The sequence below is a fragment of the Leptonotus elevatus genome, chromosome 16, assembly GCF_054856555.1.
Source record: "Leptonotus elevatus isolate MCC_2025b chromosome 16, RoL_Lele_1.0, whole genome shotgun sequence".
In the NCBI taxonomy this organism is placed as follows: domain Eukaryota; kingdom Metazoa; phylum Chordata; class Actinopteri; order Syngnathiformes; family Syngnathidae; genus Leptonotus; species Leptonotus elevatus.
In genome coordinates this window covers 14,783,884-14,801,187 of record NC_141254.1, presented here as the reverse complement: position 1 = coordinate 14,801,187, position 17,304 = coordinate 14,783,884, and the positions used below count along the sequence as shown (strand labels likewise).

The 17,304-nt window shown below is 38.5% G+C and overlaps 1 protein-coding gene across 6 annotated transcripts in view; it reads left to right on the top strand.

The window, feature by feature from the left end:
• The window catches only part of LOC147160909 (unconventional myosin-XVIIIa-like), a 71,827-nt gene that overhangs the window by 34,056 nt on the left and 20,467 nt on the right, over window positions 1-17,304 (top strand). For all 6 annotated transcript variants that reach the window (XM_086098685.1, XM_086098689.1, XM_086098688.1 and 3 more), the window contains 12 exons: window positions 286-445; window positions 518-704; window positions 1,734-1,959; window positions 2,079-2,188; window positions 4,866-4,931; window positions 7,223-7,351; window positions 13,483-13,626; window positions 13,724-13,813; window positions 14,143-14,262; window positions 14,340-14,454; window positions 15,681-15,808; window positions 15,911-16,065. In XM_086098685.1, coding sequence (XP_085954811.1) covers window positions 286-445; window positions 518-704; window positions 1,734-1,959; window positions 2,079-2,188; window positions 4,866-4,931; window positions 7,223-7,351; window positions 13,483-13,626; window positions 13,724-13,813; window positions 14,143-14,262; window positions 14,340-14,454; window positions 15,681-15,808; window positions 15,911-16,065 — 1,630 coding nt within the window. The remainder of the gene's footprint in view (window positions 1-285; window positions 446-517; window positions 705-1,733; window positions 1,960-2,078; window positions 2,189-4,865; window positions 4,932-7,222; window positions 7,352-13,482; window positions 13,627-13,723; window positions 13,814-14,142; window positions 14,263-14,339; window positions 14,455-15,680; window positions 15,809-15,910; window positions 16,066-17,304) is intronic.

Below are 17,304 nucleotides of genomic sequence, written 5' to 3'. Positions count from 1 at the left end.
TTATTTATTAGACCGTTTTATGGATTTTGACACCAGAAGCTCCATAGTTCGGCTCACTTAATGAGATTTTAACAAGGGACTGTTTTTTTATTTATTTAAAAAAAAAATCTTTATTCAGACTATGTTAATTAGCATATTATGCATATGATGCCTAAAACCTGCAGTCAGGCTGGAAACACATTTTCCTAAATTCCCACAGGAGGCTGTTTATTTTTATCACCTATCCTTATGTGCAGCACAACAGAACAATCACATCTTACACACTGCTTCTTACATCGATATCAGGTCACACTTTCCTTCTGAAGAGTGAAAAAGATCATCACTTCCTGCTGGGCCACAGTCACGGGACCGACTGGGTAGAGTATGATACCCGCGGGTGGCTTAACTATGCCAAGCAAAATCCTGCCTCAATCAACGCTACAAGCCTCCTGCAGGACTCCCAGAAGTAAGCGTCAGACATCTTTTGTCATATTTTTTAATAATAAAACATTGGGCTGATGAAATCCGTGTCTCGCAGGAAGATCATCAGCTCTTTGTTCATGAGCCGAGCAGGCGGGGCTACCGTTCTGTCAGGTTCCATCGCAGGTCTTGAGGGTGTTTCTCAGCTGTCTTTGCGACGGGCCTCAAGCATGAGGAAGACCTTCACTTCAGGAGTAGCTGCTATCAAGAAAAAGTCTGTGTGCATACAAATAAAGCTTCAAGTGGTAAGTGCGGGTGTCAAAATTGAAAATGGTGTTTTTCGCTACCATTATGTGGGAAGAACCAAAAGTTGAACCACATGGCACATACGGCACCATTTTAAAGTAGTAGAATCCATTACAGTCTATCAGCGAAGAAGGCTAAGTATGATTAAATAAGGGTCATTCCACTGAATCAATGCCATTTACTTGTTGTAACTCTCAAATGAATCAAAATGTCTTCCTTTCTTCAAATCTAAATATGATAATACACATATTGAACGACTCAAAAAAGAAATAAACCCCAAAATTGTGTGACGTGATTGTACCAAGATTTTAACACCCAAAGTCATTGTTGAAATATTAACAAATATACAGAAAATGTATTTTTGTCTTTCCCGGAAAAGTCCAGTTCGATTGTTCTGATGCTAGTATAGAATCTGTAATGTATCCGATGATGCTAATGTAAGTTCTCTTGAGTTTTTAATCACAATGCTTTGATGTCATCTATTTGCTGCCTTCATTTGCAGTGACATACTGTGACAAATTGTTAAATCCTGGACTGAATTCATTTCCTTAATTCATTTCACCTCTCAGCATTCATATGAAGTGTTTTGGACATCACTTAATATTTTTATTTTTTAACCAGCGATAGAAATACAAAGAAATAATATAGTGTGACGTTAACTCATTCACTGCCATTGACGGCTATAGACGTAAAAAATCATTTTAACAATGTGTATTAGTTTAACATTGTTTTCCCACTTTTGTTAACAAGAGTATGAAAACCTAGATTTTTTTTTATTGTACATTTAGAACAGATATAAAATTTGTGATTAAGGACAGGCGATTAAAATTTTTAATTGTAACTAATCGCATGACTTACAATTTTTCTACTTTTGTTAACAAGAGTGGGAAAGTAAAGTGACTAGTAAAGTCATGCGATTAGTTACAATTAAAAATTTCAATCGCCTGTCTTTAAAAAAATCAAATAAAATTGACAACGGAATCCTGCTTAGTTGAACCCTTATCTATTCTTATTTATCTTTGTCCCAGGATGCTCTGCTGGACATGGTGCGGAGGTCCAGAATTCACTTTGTTCACTGCATATTGCCTAAGGCGGATGCTCTTAAGGCTCTGAGTGGATCCTTCTTCAAAGGTGTAGAAAGTGAGGCTCAAGGGGAGGGCGGAGATTCTGGTTTAATGCAGCTGGATGTAGCCTTGCTCCGTGCTCAACTGCGTGGATCCAAGCTCCTTGACGCTCTCCGGATCCATAGACAAGGTGAGACGGTTGCTATGTAACACTCTTTTCCCGTACAAATATATTCCCAAGTGTAGGCCACAACTCGGTCTGGCCTTCTAACAAATTAAATGTTGTTATTGTTGATTGACCTTCAACAGGTTACCCCGACCACATGGTGTTCTCGGAGTTCCGCCGACGTTTTGATGTGCTGGCGCCGCACCTCACCAAGAAGCACGGGCGGAATTACATCGTGAAGGACGAGCAGAGAGTGAGTCAATCAGCGAGAGAGCGCTGCCACTGGCCAAACAGTTAAGATTAATGTTGTGAGAGGGGAGCTTCATTACATCTGCCCCTGATTTGTCAGCAGCCGTCTGACAGAGAAGTAAGCCTTCATCCATCAAGAGCTGTTGTCATGATCTAATCAACTTGACCGCATTTGTATTGCGCCTGCTAAAGAGGCAGGTCGGAAACGGGGGCTGAGGAAGACCCTCGCTCGTTAATATTGGAAGAGAGCCAAATGTTTATGCTGAAAGGAAGAGGAAACTAAAAATGTCTTTTCATTGATATTTCATCTATGACAAAAATAGTCACAACGGTTACAAATATACTTTTATTACACATTAAGTGATTGCGTGTCAATGACGCCATTATAATGCATTTCTTATTATCATTATTCGGACTCAAGTATAAATGCTTTATAGTAGAGGGATTTTTTTCATGGATTCAAACCCCAAACAATTTCCGTGGCCGCTGGAACAGTTGAGCTGACGCTTTATATTAAACTTTGAGCCCTTTTTCTAGTGATGGGAATGTGAAGCTTCATGAAGCACACACGGTAATGTTTTACTCTTTAATGCGGTGTTCTTGGTTTAAGTATAACCGCTCGTCCACTGGAAAGTGATTACATTTCCATTGCGTCTTTAATCCAAGAGTGCCATCTAGAGGAGTCAAAAAATATCACAAGTAATTCATGAAGCTTTCAAGTCGCAAGTCTAGCGCTAAGTGCAGTGTGTAGTTTTCTTTCTTTTGGTATTTCCGTAGACTACGTGCCGATTAAATGAAAGGAAAGAGAAATAGACTCGCATATTTATGATGATAATGATGATAATTCATTTAATGAATTGATTTCCTGAATGATTTAGAGGGATTGTCCCAAGCTGTTCGCGGAGCTGTCTGCCTGCGCCTCGATCAAATCCACCAAAATTGCATTCCTAGTTAGACCTGGTTTTACCTAGTCTAAAATCGAATCTATGTTTTGTGAGCAAATTGGCGACGCACTGATATGCCAAACTGACAAACTCACAAACACGCTAACGTGCATGAAAATTAAGATGTGCCCGGTTAGAGCTAGAGCACAATCTGCTTTCTGTTACCAAATTGCCAAATGCGCCGAGGGCGCAATCTGTGTCCGCCGTAGTTTGCGCAACACAACACCCAAATAAGGCTAGACTAGACTAACCTAGACATGAACATTGAGATGTGCCCGTTTTTTTGCTCGCAGTTCTGAGGGACGATATTGTAATGTGTGATACAAATATTTTGTTGGAGAAGCAATTTTATTTGTTGTCCTTTGCCTAGTTTCCATGATCGTGCGTGAGTAATATTTCAAATCACTTACACAATAATTGCTCCAGGAACAAATAAATTGGACAAGTGAGGTTTTTGTTCCAAAATGAAATCAAATCGATCATGCCATGCAATTCTATTATGTGCAGACTATTATTCTTTGTTGTTGAAAATGTTCAGACTAGTTTATGAATCCTTCTAACAGTTAACAATTTCTCTCAGAATAATTAAAGAGATTCATGGAAAGTATAATGAACATGTTTGTGAATCACAAACGTATACAATACAAAGGCAATGATGTTGCTAAGATGCTATGCATGTTAACTCATTCACTGCCATTGACGGCTATAGACGTCAATAAATCATTTGATCTATTTCTATAGGTTTAACATTTTTCCCACTTTTGTGAACAAGATTTATGAAAACCTAGAATTTTTTTATTGTATTAGAACAGATATAAAACTTGTGATTAATCGTGAGTTAACTCGTGAAGTCATGCAAATTCCGATTGCAAATTGCAATCGCCTGATGCCCCTAATTTTTTATAATCTTTTCTTAAAAAAAAAATATATATATATAAAAACAATTAATTAAAATTATTTTATTATTTAAAAAAAAGAAAAAAAATATTATTACAAATTAGAGGCGTCAGGATTTTAATCATAATTAATCGCTTGACTTCACTAGTTAACTCACGATTAATCTCAAATTTTCTAGCTTCTAAATGAACAAAAACAATTATAGGTGTTCATTTTCTTGCTAACAAAAGTGGGAAAAAAATGTTAAATTAATAGAAATAGTTCAAATGAATTTATGACGTCTATAACCGTCAATGGCAGTGAATGAGTTAACAAGCATCACAGCACTTGATACATATTTGATTATATTGCTCTGATGTCATTCCTTAAAATCATCAGGTGCTATTATCAATCAGGTTGAATTCTTTTGATACAATTCCAGCCTATGAGCAGCAGTTTTAAACATGCAACTACACTGTCCAAGAAAAGTACCATTTGTAGAATGCACGTTAACTCTTTAAAAATGAAGTATGGTGAGTTTATATTCAGAGAATTCAGATCAAGTTTAGCAAGGAGACAAAAGTTTGTTTCTGGAGAGAAATGAGCAAGAGTGAAAGAATAGTGTTAAGGGAGAGGCAAGCACTTCTCTCCCCCCTGTGCCTGCAGAGCACCCGGGCTGAGTTTCTGTGGAAACTTCCAAACAAAAGCGCTTCAGTTCCTTTGGCAAGGCTCTGGTATAATCAAGTTGTGGTCTTTCTGGCCCATGACTTTTTACACAGTATACACAAGGTTAGGTCCTTATTCCTATGCATAGGTTAATCCCATTTGCTGCTGTGTGTGTCCATGTGTACATTAATTTAGGCTGTGGAGGAGCTACTGGAGTGTTTGGATTTGGAGAAGAGCAGTTACCACATGGGTGTGAGCCGGGTGAGTAAAGAGCAAATAAACACGATTAAATAAACCTTCCTTTCGCAACGCTGCCATTTTCACCCCTATTAACATTACACGCGCGCACAAACACACGCTTACACCTCTTATTCTCTGCATCTGGGGTGTGCGTGCCCTTCATTCCACCTGTCCCTTCTTTGACAACCTTTTGATGTTGGAAAGTTGCCAACCTCCGCCCCTCTTCCCTCTCGTCTTTGTGAGACTCGCAACTCCAAAGGCGCGCGTCTGATCTGGCTGCCTGTCTATTATGCCACAATTCCCTCTTCTCGGGTCATGAGTGCAAAATCGTCCAAACGGATGTCTGTCTTTGTTTTGTAGCGTGACTTGTAAGAGAACGGCAGTCAACGCCGCTATGTGCCTCCGAGGTCTAATCCTAGCAGGAGAGTGGCAATCAGCCAAGAGGGAAATCAGAGGACTTTGTGGCAGTCAAATTGGTGTTCTCACAGCCATCTGCACGCCCCCATTCCCTTTCTTTCTTTCGCTTAGTTTAAATATGGATAGAGGCAACCAAATAACAAACAGACACAAAAAAAGCAACATATAACCAGTATCCAATAGGGAAACGCAAACAAAAGGAACATTTGAAAAGAGAACAAATGCTTATTTTGATGTGCTTATTCAAACATGCTCACACATTCAGGAAAATTCCACAATTTCAAGCACATTTCCGTCATCTTAATAATTCTATTCTAAATGTACTTTATTAAAATGTATATGAATATTGATGGTAGCAGATTCTTGCTTTAAGTGTGATTTGAACGCTCACATGAATAAAAGTGCGTACTCAATATCCAATTTACAGTTTCTAAATTAAATCTAAATTATGTATTATTTGTATTGTTCTGTGTTGACTTTTCCTTTAGCGTTTTCAATACTCCACCATTATCACAACAATACAGTATGATGTAAATTTTAAAAAGGCATTAGAAAACAATAGTTTGACCGCAGGCGACTTTTGTGTCTGCTGGCACTTGAGTAATCCCCAAAACACAAAATCAGCAAAGTCCAACAACAAGATTCAAAGTAACAAACAAATACTCCAGACTGCAAACAACAACACAACGCGACATGGACAACTCAAAGACCGGACAGAAGAAGGGAACTAAATACAAGTAAACTGACGAGACAACGAGAATCACCTGGACAAGACACAAGTGACTGAGGGAGCTGATTGGAAGAGAGACACAAGGGACCAGGATGATGAGAACAGGTGGACACAATCATCTAATGAGACAGACTTATAGACAAAAAAGAACTCAAAGTCAAAAAAATCAAATCAAAAGGGGACAGATCATGACATTTACCAACATTAAAGAAAACGAAACAAAAAATTCAATAAAACCGCTGAATAACTTTATTAAGATTGTTTATACTGCCTAATACAATGAGAGCAGCGCTGCCACCTACAGTAGTGGAGGTTCAATGACACTTTATTCAAGTACGGCAAAAAAAAACAAAAAAAAGGTTCCCTGTGGTTACACGCACCCCACCGGCAGAGCACTGCGCCTCCCCCGAGGAGGGCCCGTCCCACTATTTAAAAAGGGCTGACCTAGCAGTATATAGTCACGCATTACAAATGAATAAGTATATATTACACATTTTCTCTCTTGCGAAATGTATTGCGACATAGTGTTATCAGACGCCATTTTTAGATTAATACAGTACAGCTACCTGTTATTATTATTTTTTTTTTACAAAGTGAATAAAAAATGGAGGCATACACTGTTCATGAGGTATTTATTTGTCCAAGTTGACAGTCCTTCTGGGGATTCATTGAGATACATTTGTCAAAGGAAATAAAATCGGAATGACGCAATATGAATTGCTTAACCTTTTGAACATTGCTGTGGTAAATGATCATGATTAAACATTGTTGAATCATTTAAACCTCACTTAATTTGTACTGTGCTTTCGTCGATAACTTTGGGACGAGTGGCAAATTTCATCCATCTATTTGAAATGCTTCCTGCAAGTAGACCTACTTAATCTCTCTGAGGTACATGCAAGCTGTCAAAGATGGTTTTCTGCTGTTTACCTGTTTTTTTTTTGTTTTGTTTTTTTATCCTTTAGTCCAAATGAGGGCTAATTTTTCAAGGATGGTAACGTAATCAAGCTTCTGTCCCGAAATAAAACCCAACTGTCTATGGATCAGACTGTTTCCTATTGATTTAATGTTTTATACATTAAACTCACTCCTCTATGTAGTTTGATATTCTACCTTATGTGTTCTTTTATTAATATGTGTGTGTTTACATCTTTTTCCATTTTAGTTATTCTTCAAAGCTGGAATCTTGGCAACATTGGAGGAACAGAGGGATGAGCAAACCAAGCGTAATTTAATCCTATTCCAAGCTTCCTGTAGAGGTTATCTGGCAAGACAAGCCTTTAAAAAGAGAAAGGTAAGCAAAAATACCTCATGCTTATCAGTATCATCTTAACTGAAAATACATAGGATGTAAAATAGCCACATTACCATTTAGATGACAAAGCAATGCAATCAAAAGTAGTACATGTTCAAGGGGTGGAAACTTTCATGAAGCTGCCAATCAAGAATCAAATAACTCGAGCTGCCCCTCTTTAACTCATTTGCTCCCCAAAACGTATACAAATGTTCGATTTTAAATATTGCCATGGTCCCCAAAAGTTTTGCATATTTTTTTCATGTTAGAGCATACAGAAGGCTTTGAGATGCTGCCTCTGATCTGAAGAGGTCGCTTAAAGCAATGATAGTCAGCAGGTGGTAGCAGAGTATAAGAGATCAACCTGGGCCATATTGCAACCAGCTCTTTTCACAGATTTGCGAATAGTGATGAAACTTAACTATATTCTAATGCTAATTGCTGCCAAACGGATACAGATACAAATATACTATATTCTGTGGACCTTGTAAAATCAGTCAAATTCCAATACATCAGCCGGGAGCGAAGGGGGTTGCTTCAGCGAAAATGGCCGGGAGTGAATGAGTTAATATGACACATGCAGTCAGCTTGTCGGGACGATATTTGATTGTGCTGCGGTTGTGGCTGGATAGAGGCAAGAAAGAATGCAGCAACTCCACAAGAGACTATTTATTATGAATTACTCAAGGACGCTGCAAATAAACAGACTCAACCAAGTGGTTGTACAAACTATTGTGAACACTAATGGAATTTGAAATGGCTTACACGGAACGCTTTTCAAAATGGTATAAACAAACAAAAAGGACTAAATACCGGAGGATGAATGAGAGCAAGCTACAGGTGAAGGTCCATGAGGGAGCTGTTTGGCGGAGTCGTGCGGAATGGAATAGAGGTTACAAGACGCTGCCGAAAAACCAATTGTAGACAGCAACCTTCACTTTTCCTATTAACTCCTACTGGTAACATTTATTTCATTATACAGAGCTGCGGTCTACAACTTAGATATTGTTAAAGAAATACCTTTCTGACTGGGTTTCCTATTCTCTTCTCTAATTAGATGTAATACCCATTCATTCAGTAGAATAAATTACCCCCCACCCCACCCCCCCGGCTCACAGGCACGCACGTGCGAGCACATGATAGACCAGTCTCCACAGACCTCCTCCATATTATGTATGCAACCCTGCACTCCCTTTCTATGTGATTATTGAACCAGCAGCAACAGAATTCAAAATTCATAATCGCCATTCAGTATAACATGATGTTCCGGAGCAGATATCTTGCTCAGTTGTATTTTTCTTCTATTTACACTTCTATGTTTAAAGGCCATTATTCACACTATGAAGTGAGCAAAGAGCCTGGCGCTTTTTTTTTTTTTAATCTTCTTCAAGTTCAGCAGCAAGAAGTGATGTGAAATTGCTTGGCAACTGTGCAATTATAAAATCAATTTGCAAAGTGTCCAGTTCCGTGCCTATGGCTCCTATTCCCTGAAAATGTATATATAATGGCAAGATAAGATATCATGCTATTTTGTCTTATAATGGTATTCTCTCATACAGTAGAATCACATCGGTGCCATGTGACGGAAATATGCAATCATAAATGTGTTGAATGCTAAGGCAGGCCCGGAAAATGAGATCTATAGGTTTTTGTTTTGTGGTTGCGAGGGATATGGGGTCATTCAGTCTCGTCTGTCCTTGTGGTAATGCATATTACATTCATGGTCATATTTATTTTCTTGAATAAAAAAAAAAAAAAGTGTGGCGAAGACGGGGTCGTTTGCTCATAGAATATATCCAGCCCGATGAATTGAAAGTGAAAGTGCATAAAATTATATTTATATTCATATATTGCCATGTAATTGACAGTTGTGTTAACCCATCCCTAGTTCTCTAATATGTAGTCTAATCAGATCACAAGTTGCAAACAGTGAGTGGGAGTTGAGTGTGCGGGGAGATAGATGACACTGATTAACAACAATTTTAGCAGTGTGAAACAGTCATGCAAAGACACACAGTGGACACCATTTATGGGTCAACCGCTAGGAAATTTGAAAACATTGCTGCTAAGGCAACCACAATGTATTTGATTTATTGCAACGTAACTGTTACACATGGTTTGTACATAATATTAACACCTAAAGGGCATACATTAACTCTGATTCACTTAGTTGACAGCAGAGCACTGGATCAGATGCATGACTGCAGTGAATTATTGAGTGAGTTTTATATATTTCTCTTCATAAAGATCAGGGATGGGCTTTTTTTTTTTCCATTTGGAGGCATATAGGACCACAGACATCCCAAATATATGTATGGCAAAAATGCGGTTTTAGATATTTAATTCATTTAATCCCAGACATTTTCATTGGAGCAACTCCTTCAATATCGGCCATTTTACTGGATTTTGACTGATCTTGCAAGGCTCACAGATTATTGTGTTTTTTTTTTGCTATATAAACATGGAAGCTACCAAAAGAAAGATTAGAGGATTTCTATCTTTTTCCATTCTTTAGATATCAGTTATATTCATTTTTCTTTTGTCACAACTCAAACATCTAAATACAGAGGTTTTTTTTTAATGATTTTTTAAAAATAATCCTTCAGTCAGACCCTCCTGTACACTCTTGCATGAAAAAATGCTTATGGTGTATAAATACGTCATATGTACGCGGTGACTGGGACTTTTATGAAGTATTGATACGTCTTATGTATGGAAAGTTAAATAAATACATGCTCTTAAGATACATTTCTCAATGTACATTGTAGTAAAAAATCCGTTGTGCTCACCGAACAACAAAGAGTTTGAAGCAAATGACAATACAACCAATTACTGTATTCGCCCCCCCCCCCCAATTTACTCTCTTGCATAAAAAATACCATCAACCCAATATTAAGTTCAAAAACTCATTGTATGCATTTCTTCACAAAAATAAATCCATTAAAATTTTTTATATTATTTAGGTATATATATGTCATTCAAAATCCACAAAAAAAATTCATCTAGTGATGGGTAATATTGCAACTTAAAAACTCGACTCAAATCCTGCACAATTGCAATTCGTCACCCATGGATTTGCATCTGCGCCTTCTTCCCTATTATCACTTGGGGAAAATTTATAGGGCCACAATGTTTCTTCCTCGAATTTGAATAATCCAGGTGGCATGAGGGGTAGATGTTAGTCTCCCGATGGAAGACAGGCTTGTTGATAGATGTTGATGTGACGGAATGTCTGTTGATGGATTTTTCCTGGCATGTTAGGCATGCGAAGTTGCGCCATGCCCACGTGAAATGCATTCACATCTTGTTTTTGTCCTTTGTCTGTCAAGGACAAACAGCTTTACACGACTGTTTCAGCAGTCATTTCCCGCTCTGTGAGTTTCGTCCTTCAGGCGCCCTCTTAACGTACTGTAAATATTTTCACATATCGGCATTGAGATCAGTATGAAGCAGAAATAGATTCCTCTATTTACATACGCATAAGAAGGCGGCAGTGTACATTATGTTCTGTTCCGTTTTCATCATTTAAAGTGCATTTGAGAGATTGTTAAACATTCTGACGAAGGATCTTCCTAATTGAATTTTGCACTCAAGGATGCCGAGGAGTTTGCAGTGAAAGATCGCTTGATGAATGTTATTGCAGTACTATTTTCTTCGTCAATGCAACTGCATGTAAACTCGAATCTGGCTCTCTTCACCTTGAATTCAGAAAGTGTTGTGATCTTGTGTTCCCTATCTCCATGCAGCTAAAGGAAAAGTTCCGTTAGCTTTGCTAGATAGCGAGTTGTACTGGACTAGAGTTGCTGAATTTGGCATTGCAAATCATGTAGTTAGGACGCTGACTCCCAACAATCTACTCTAAGTAATTTATAACAGTACTTTAAAGAAACCACCGCTGTTTTCTTATGATGGAACCCAGAGGCAGCAGATATAATGGAAACAGCAGGGGCCCCAGAATTGAACCCTGTGGAACACCATACGTTCCGTTGCTCGATATATACTTATTAAGAAGAAATTACAATAATAAAGGAGTCACACGATGCACCATCACAACAATCCAAAGGCGACTACTGAACGCACCAAATTCCCCGCAGCACAGATAGGCCCCTGGGGTTTGATGGAACCCAGGTGAAAAACAACTGCTTTAAGGAATTATTGGTCTTTGTCCAATCACGAACCCCATTGATTTTTAATGTCATTTAACGCAAGGTTGCTGAGAGAGAGATGTGATAAAATAAGTCCACGTTTCCTTGCTTATTCTGTCTCTATTGATTTTGAATGTCATCCAAGATGCTGAGACAAACACTATAGACAACACCCTAAGTCTTAATTGTCACTTTTGCCAAGACATTGCGGACAATGTTATGCTAGCAACTTTGTTGTGCTAACAGCTAACAACAGAAACCTGACCTCAGCCTCATTAAACACATTTGAAATCAACGACAACGGAGGTTGTAAACCAGGCCCTCTTGTCCAACATCAGCATGTGGAGTTAATCCTTTAAAACATGAATATACTAATCTCACTAATGAGATTAAGGTGTCAGCAGTAGCAGCTCTTAGGTGTTTGATACGCATACAAATATGGTTGTATGTGCACAAAGCCCAAACACATCTTTAGCTGTAATGCAGTTGTCTTGTAATTTGCCTTCGCGGTTGTCACACTGCCTTAATGTAATATGGATGCTAAAGTGTTTATACACGGTGCTCACGTCGTACAATTATTTGTTTGTTTTCCAATCATTTCTGACGAGCTCAGACAAGTGAGACTTGTGTCACGAATCGGCCGCATTTTCCTCCTTGTGAGGTGTTCTTAGTGTGACGAATCCTAATTGGTCATAGGGAATACCTTCAGGGCGCTATGTACCTGATGCTGAGAATTGTGTTGCTCTAATTGGGTTTGCCCCGTAATCTGCTGCTGCGAAAGAGCCTCATGCATAAGCAGCATGGAAATCGTGTAATACTTAGAATGAGCTGCCAACGTGTTTGATTTAATTAATCAGAAATTAGCTTGCAGCCTTGGAACACACTTGGCTGAAATTCTCAGTAGGAGGCTGGCAAGCCCTTGGATAGCTGCTTACCCATACACCAGCAATAAAACAACCGTGGTTCATGAAATGTTTATCATGTCGTGGTTATTAGCATTAAAGTGGGAGATGCAACAAATAGGAAAGTGATTTGTGCACATCCCTCAAAGCTTAAAAACAAACTTTTTTTGTTGATACATGCTGAATAGTTTGATGTATTTTATTTAATTTTTTATTTGATATCGTATATAGCTGTGGTAAAATGACTATTCTTGCGATTCCCGACCATTCACTTTGAAACTTTTAGGGGATATTGCTTCAGAATATAAGCTAGTTGATGCTAATATTATCACATATATGATCACATGCTCGATGAATTGAGGTTGTGTAAATGGAACAAAAGTTACATACATACTAATATTTTCCATTACTCCTGATTTCAAATTCATTTTTTTAGGACATATGCACAGTATAATTAGCAAATGTAAGGCCAGTTGTGTATACATTTAGAAACAATATGATAAGGCGATTATATAGTTATTAGAGGTGTCAAAATGAGTGCGTTAATTTTGAGTTAATTTAAGTTCCTTTAACACCACACATTTTTTTTAAAACATATGATTAATGACCAGCCCTTAATTGGAAAGCCTGTACTGGGGGAATTCCAGTCGCAACGCAGCAGACACGTCCACATAAAAATTTTGCAGCAATAAATTCAATAATAATGCATATATTTGTGAAGGTCAAGTTGTATTTTAAAAATGGGCAGAATTTCACAAGTTACTTCATGCTAAAGATTAGATAGCTCTTAATATGAAAAGAAAAATGCACTAAACTGTCACCGACGTCTTACAAATGGAATTATGCCATCTAGTGGCAAAAAAATGACCAACACAAATCAATATCACACTCGTTTTTTTTTTTACTGTATATTTTAAAATTTTAACCCAATGTTATGAATTATTATGAAATTACTGTATCAATGACTAAAAGATGCAGCCATGTTTCTATTAGTTTAACATAACAACTGTACAGTTGTCTGCTATTGTATGTATTAAATAATACATTCATTTATACATTGACACGATTCTTGTAATGCCAACAGGTTCAGGATCTAGCAATTCGTTGCATCCAGAAGAACATCCAGAAAAACCGTGGTGTAAAAGACTGGCCATGGTGGAAACTCTTCACTACAGTCCAGCCACTCATTAAGGTTCAGCTGACTGAGGACCAAATGCGGAGCAAAGATGTGAGTTAACTCTCATCCACTGCACAATTTGACACACTTTCTCTTCTCCTAGTTTAATATACGTGACATTCCATGTAATATTTGTTCTGCCCTCCAGGAGAAGATCCAGATGCACAAGTCCAAGCTGGAGAAGGTGGAGAAAGAGCGCAACGAGCTGAGACTGAACACAGATCGACTGGAGAGCAGAGTGGGTTGTGAGGATGGTTTTCAAAAATTGATGATGTTTTATTTTTATTTTTTTTAGATTTAGATTTAGATTTAGATTTAGATTTTTATTTTTATTTTTATTTTTATTTTTATTTTTATTTTTATTTTTATTTTTGAGTTACAGTGAAGCCCTGTTTATTCCCAACAACGATAGGTGAAAAGCTGCAATAGAGAGACCATAAAAAAAAAAAAAATTCTCCCACATGCTTTAAACACATTTACTGTAAGCTTTTTAAAACATGTTACGGGGGTACACTCTTTATTACGTATAACGGTGATGAGTAAGTTGTTGATCTGGTATGTGGACAGATTGCAGACTTGTTGGCAGAACTGGCTGATGAGAGGAGCACAAGTGAGTCAGCATCCCAGCTTCTGGAGAATGAAACAGCTGAGAGACTACGCCTGGAGAAGGACATGAAGGACCTGCAGGCAAATACATCCAGCGATATTGGAAATATTTTCAATAGCAAAACTGGGAAATCAATCATTAAACGTGTGTGATTCAGGCAAAGTTTGAAGGCGTGAAGAAACAAATGGAAGCGCAGGAGATGGAAGTGATGGAAGCTCGGCTCTTGAAAACATCAGAGCTCAACGGGGAGCTGGAGGATGATGATGACGCTGGTTAGTTGATGGGGTTTAATCAGGAAGCCGAGTACACCATTCATCCTTACACTGCGAGAGTACTGTTTATTTTATTTTCAAATTCAGGCTCAGTAAAATTTCTGATGGCCAAAGACCAAAAAAATGACAAAACCAGGAAGTCAAGACTTCACTCTTTTTAGCTAAACTTCAGTACCATTCAGGGTAGTTATAATCGGCACAAAATTATACATACAATTTCCACTCCTACAAATGTCTGGAAGATTGTTCAGGTGTACCTAATTAAGCGTCCGGGGAGTGTATTATGTGTGGACAGCTTGAAAAATCTCACTTATTCAAATTGTCGCTGTGGGATTCAGTGGCTTTAGTCGCCTGTTTCAGTAGGCGACATGACAGTTAGACATATTGCATAATGCTATTAAGTATATTTTCCAAGTTTGGGATTTCACACCAGGGGATTAAAATGTTCTCTCCCAGGCATACAAGTAATGGCGGTCGCTGATTGGTCGTCACCTACTGAGAAATTGAGCTCCCGCTGAGAGAGCATTGTCCACGAGGCAGTCTTTTCTGCCTCCTTGTGCTCACACATCCCCTCAAACCGACCTCCGCCGACAAGCCATTACAGAGCATATCAAAATTCTTAGATGAATGAGAAAATAATCGTTGAGATCTGAGCCGGTGGCCCTGCAAGTTGTCATTATGCTATATAAATGCTAATGAGCAGCGTCGACGGAGGAGCCGGTGTTGCCATTTGAAGGGGGACATGGACAGCCTCAAAAAATGATAAGGCTCGGAAATGAACCTAAACCTGAATGGCTGCCTGGACGCTGTCATAGTTCTGATAGCCCCCGACAGCTCCAGAATTAGGGTCGGCTAAGAGGCATGCAAAGAGCCACTTAGTCTCGTCGTCCTCTCCCCGCCATTGTTGTGTGCTCGGGCTTGCGGGGCTCAGGTTTATCCGAGATTAGAGTGGAATGCGAGGGCCGCTTTGTAGTCGTCCTGTCAAATGTTTTGACCTCATAAGGTCAGCATTTGATGAAAAACGGTCTTACTTCATATGAGATTATTTTATTTCAGTCCTTCAATGTAATAAACAGCGTAGCCTGTACAATGTGCCACATAATCCACAGTATCAGTCATCGTTGAGCTTTTGAGCCCCTTCGTCTCTGTATACCACATGACCTGCATTAAAAGCAGAAGATGCCTAAATGTCAGAAAAAATGATTTTGTCACATTTTCTTCTTCAGGGGGTGAGTGGCGCATAAAATACAACAGAGCTATTCGGGAAATGGAATTCACCAAAAAGAAACTTCAGCAAGAGTTCGATGACAAGCTGGAAACGGAGCAGCAGAGCAAAAGACATCTTGAGAGAAGGGCAAGACACTTTGTCATATTCAATCATTTAGAAAGGCTATATTTAATATTTGATCGCCTCAGCTTTGTATGTTTAAATAAAATGACGACGCGTATGCTGCAGCTGGCCGATTTGAAGACAGACAATGAGGATGTGCAGCACTCTGTGCAGCAGCTGAAGAAGAAGTGCCAGAAGATGACGGCTGAGCTGCAGGATACTCAACGTCATCTGGAGGGCCTCCAGAGCCGCAACCATGATTTGGAAAAGAAGCAGAGGAAGTCCGTTTTTTTTTTTTTTTTTACTCATTTCATCATTTCTTTCTTTCTGTCATCCTTTACACTGTAGACACACGTACTGTAATTGCACAAATGTATCCATTATGACTCCCATCACTCTATGTTTCTAGAGCACTTTAAAACCACCGCTGTTTTCTTAAGATGGAATCCAGAAGCAGCGTATAGAATGAGAACTGCAAAGGCCCTAGAATTGAACCCTGTGGAACACCATACGTTAATTAATCTTGTACATATACGTTAGACCATTTTTTTCTCTCAAAGGATTACAATAATAAACATATTAGGGACTTGCCATTAAAAATATATATTTTATATGATAATGATAATAATAATCTGTTCTATTGATTGATGCCCACAATGTGCTACTACTTAGACCTGTTTTTATCGAGTCAAAAACCTCATCTACTTTTTGTGACTAGATTAGTGATGCGCCAGGGGTTTAGAAGCTCAGTGCACCAGAACACACAGGAAGGCGTAGTGCGTCCATGAAATTCACAAACATGCTAGACTAAACTACAAAATAGATCCCAAAATGTGTTTTTTTTCACAAGCAAATTCCAATTGCCACAAGGTAAGAACCTAAAATATCCTTCATCCCCTTCATTTGAATAGTGGCTCTGGAATCTGCAGAATTGTATTAGCTCAGAAAATGGCTCAGATTTAAAGCACTCGAGAAGTCATCCCCTGCGGCTAATTGAAGATGCTCTGTGGGTGAAATTATTTTCAGTTGCGCTTCACCGGGGGAAATATTACAACGAGGCGAGTTGACAACATGAAACACTTTGCTTTCACGTTCACTAGCCATAAGTGTTTCTTGCCTCAGCAACTGATGAAAACATGGTGCACATTAGCACGACCCAGTACCAAAACACCAGGCTAATGGAACGGGAGAACAGTTGGGGGGGGGGGGGGGGGGTGCTCGGATTCAAAACCAAACAATTTAAAGTTACCCGGCGTAGTTAGATATTTTTTCAAATGCTAGAAGTCTGAAAGTTGAAAAGTTCTTGCCCCAGATTGTGTGAATTTATGTTAAATAATGTGATACAGGTAGCTTTACTAATTTCGCAGCCATAGTCATTTTTTAAAGTGGAAGTCAACCGTAAACATTTCTTGACAGTAACATGTTATATGTGACCTCACTAGTCTAAACATGACATTACATTTTTGGAATATAAGTTATTCAGCAAAATTCAATTGTTTTTATCCATCTCAGGGGGCGAC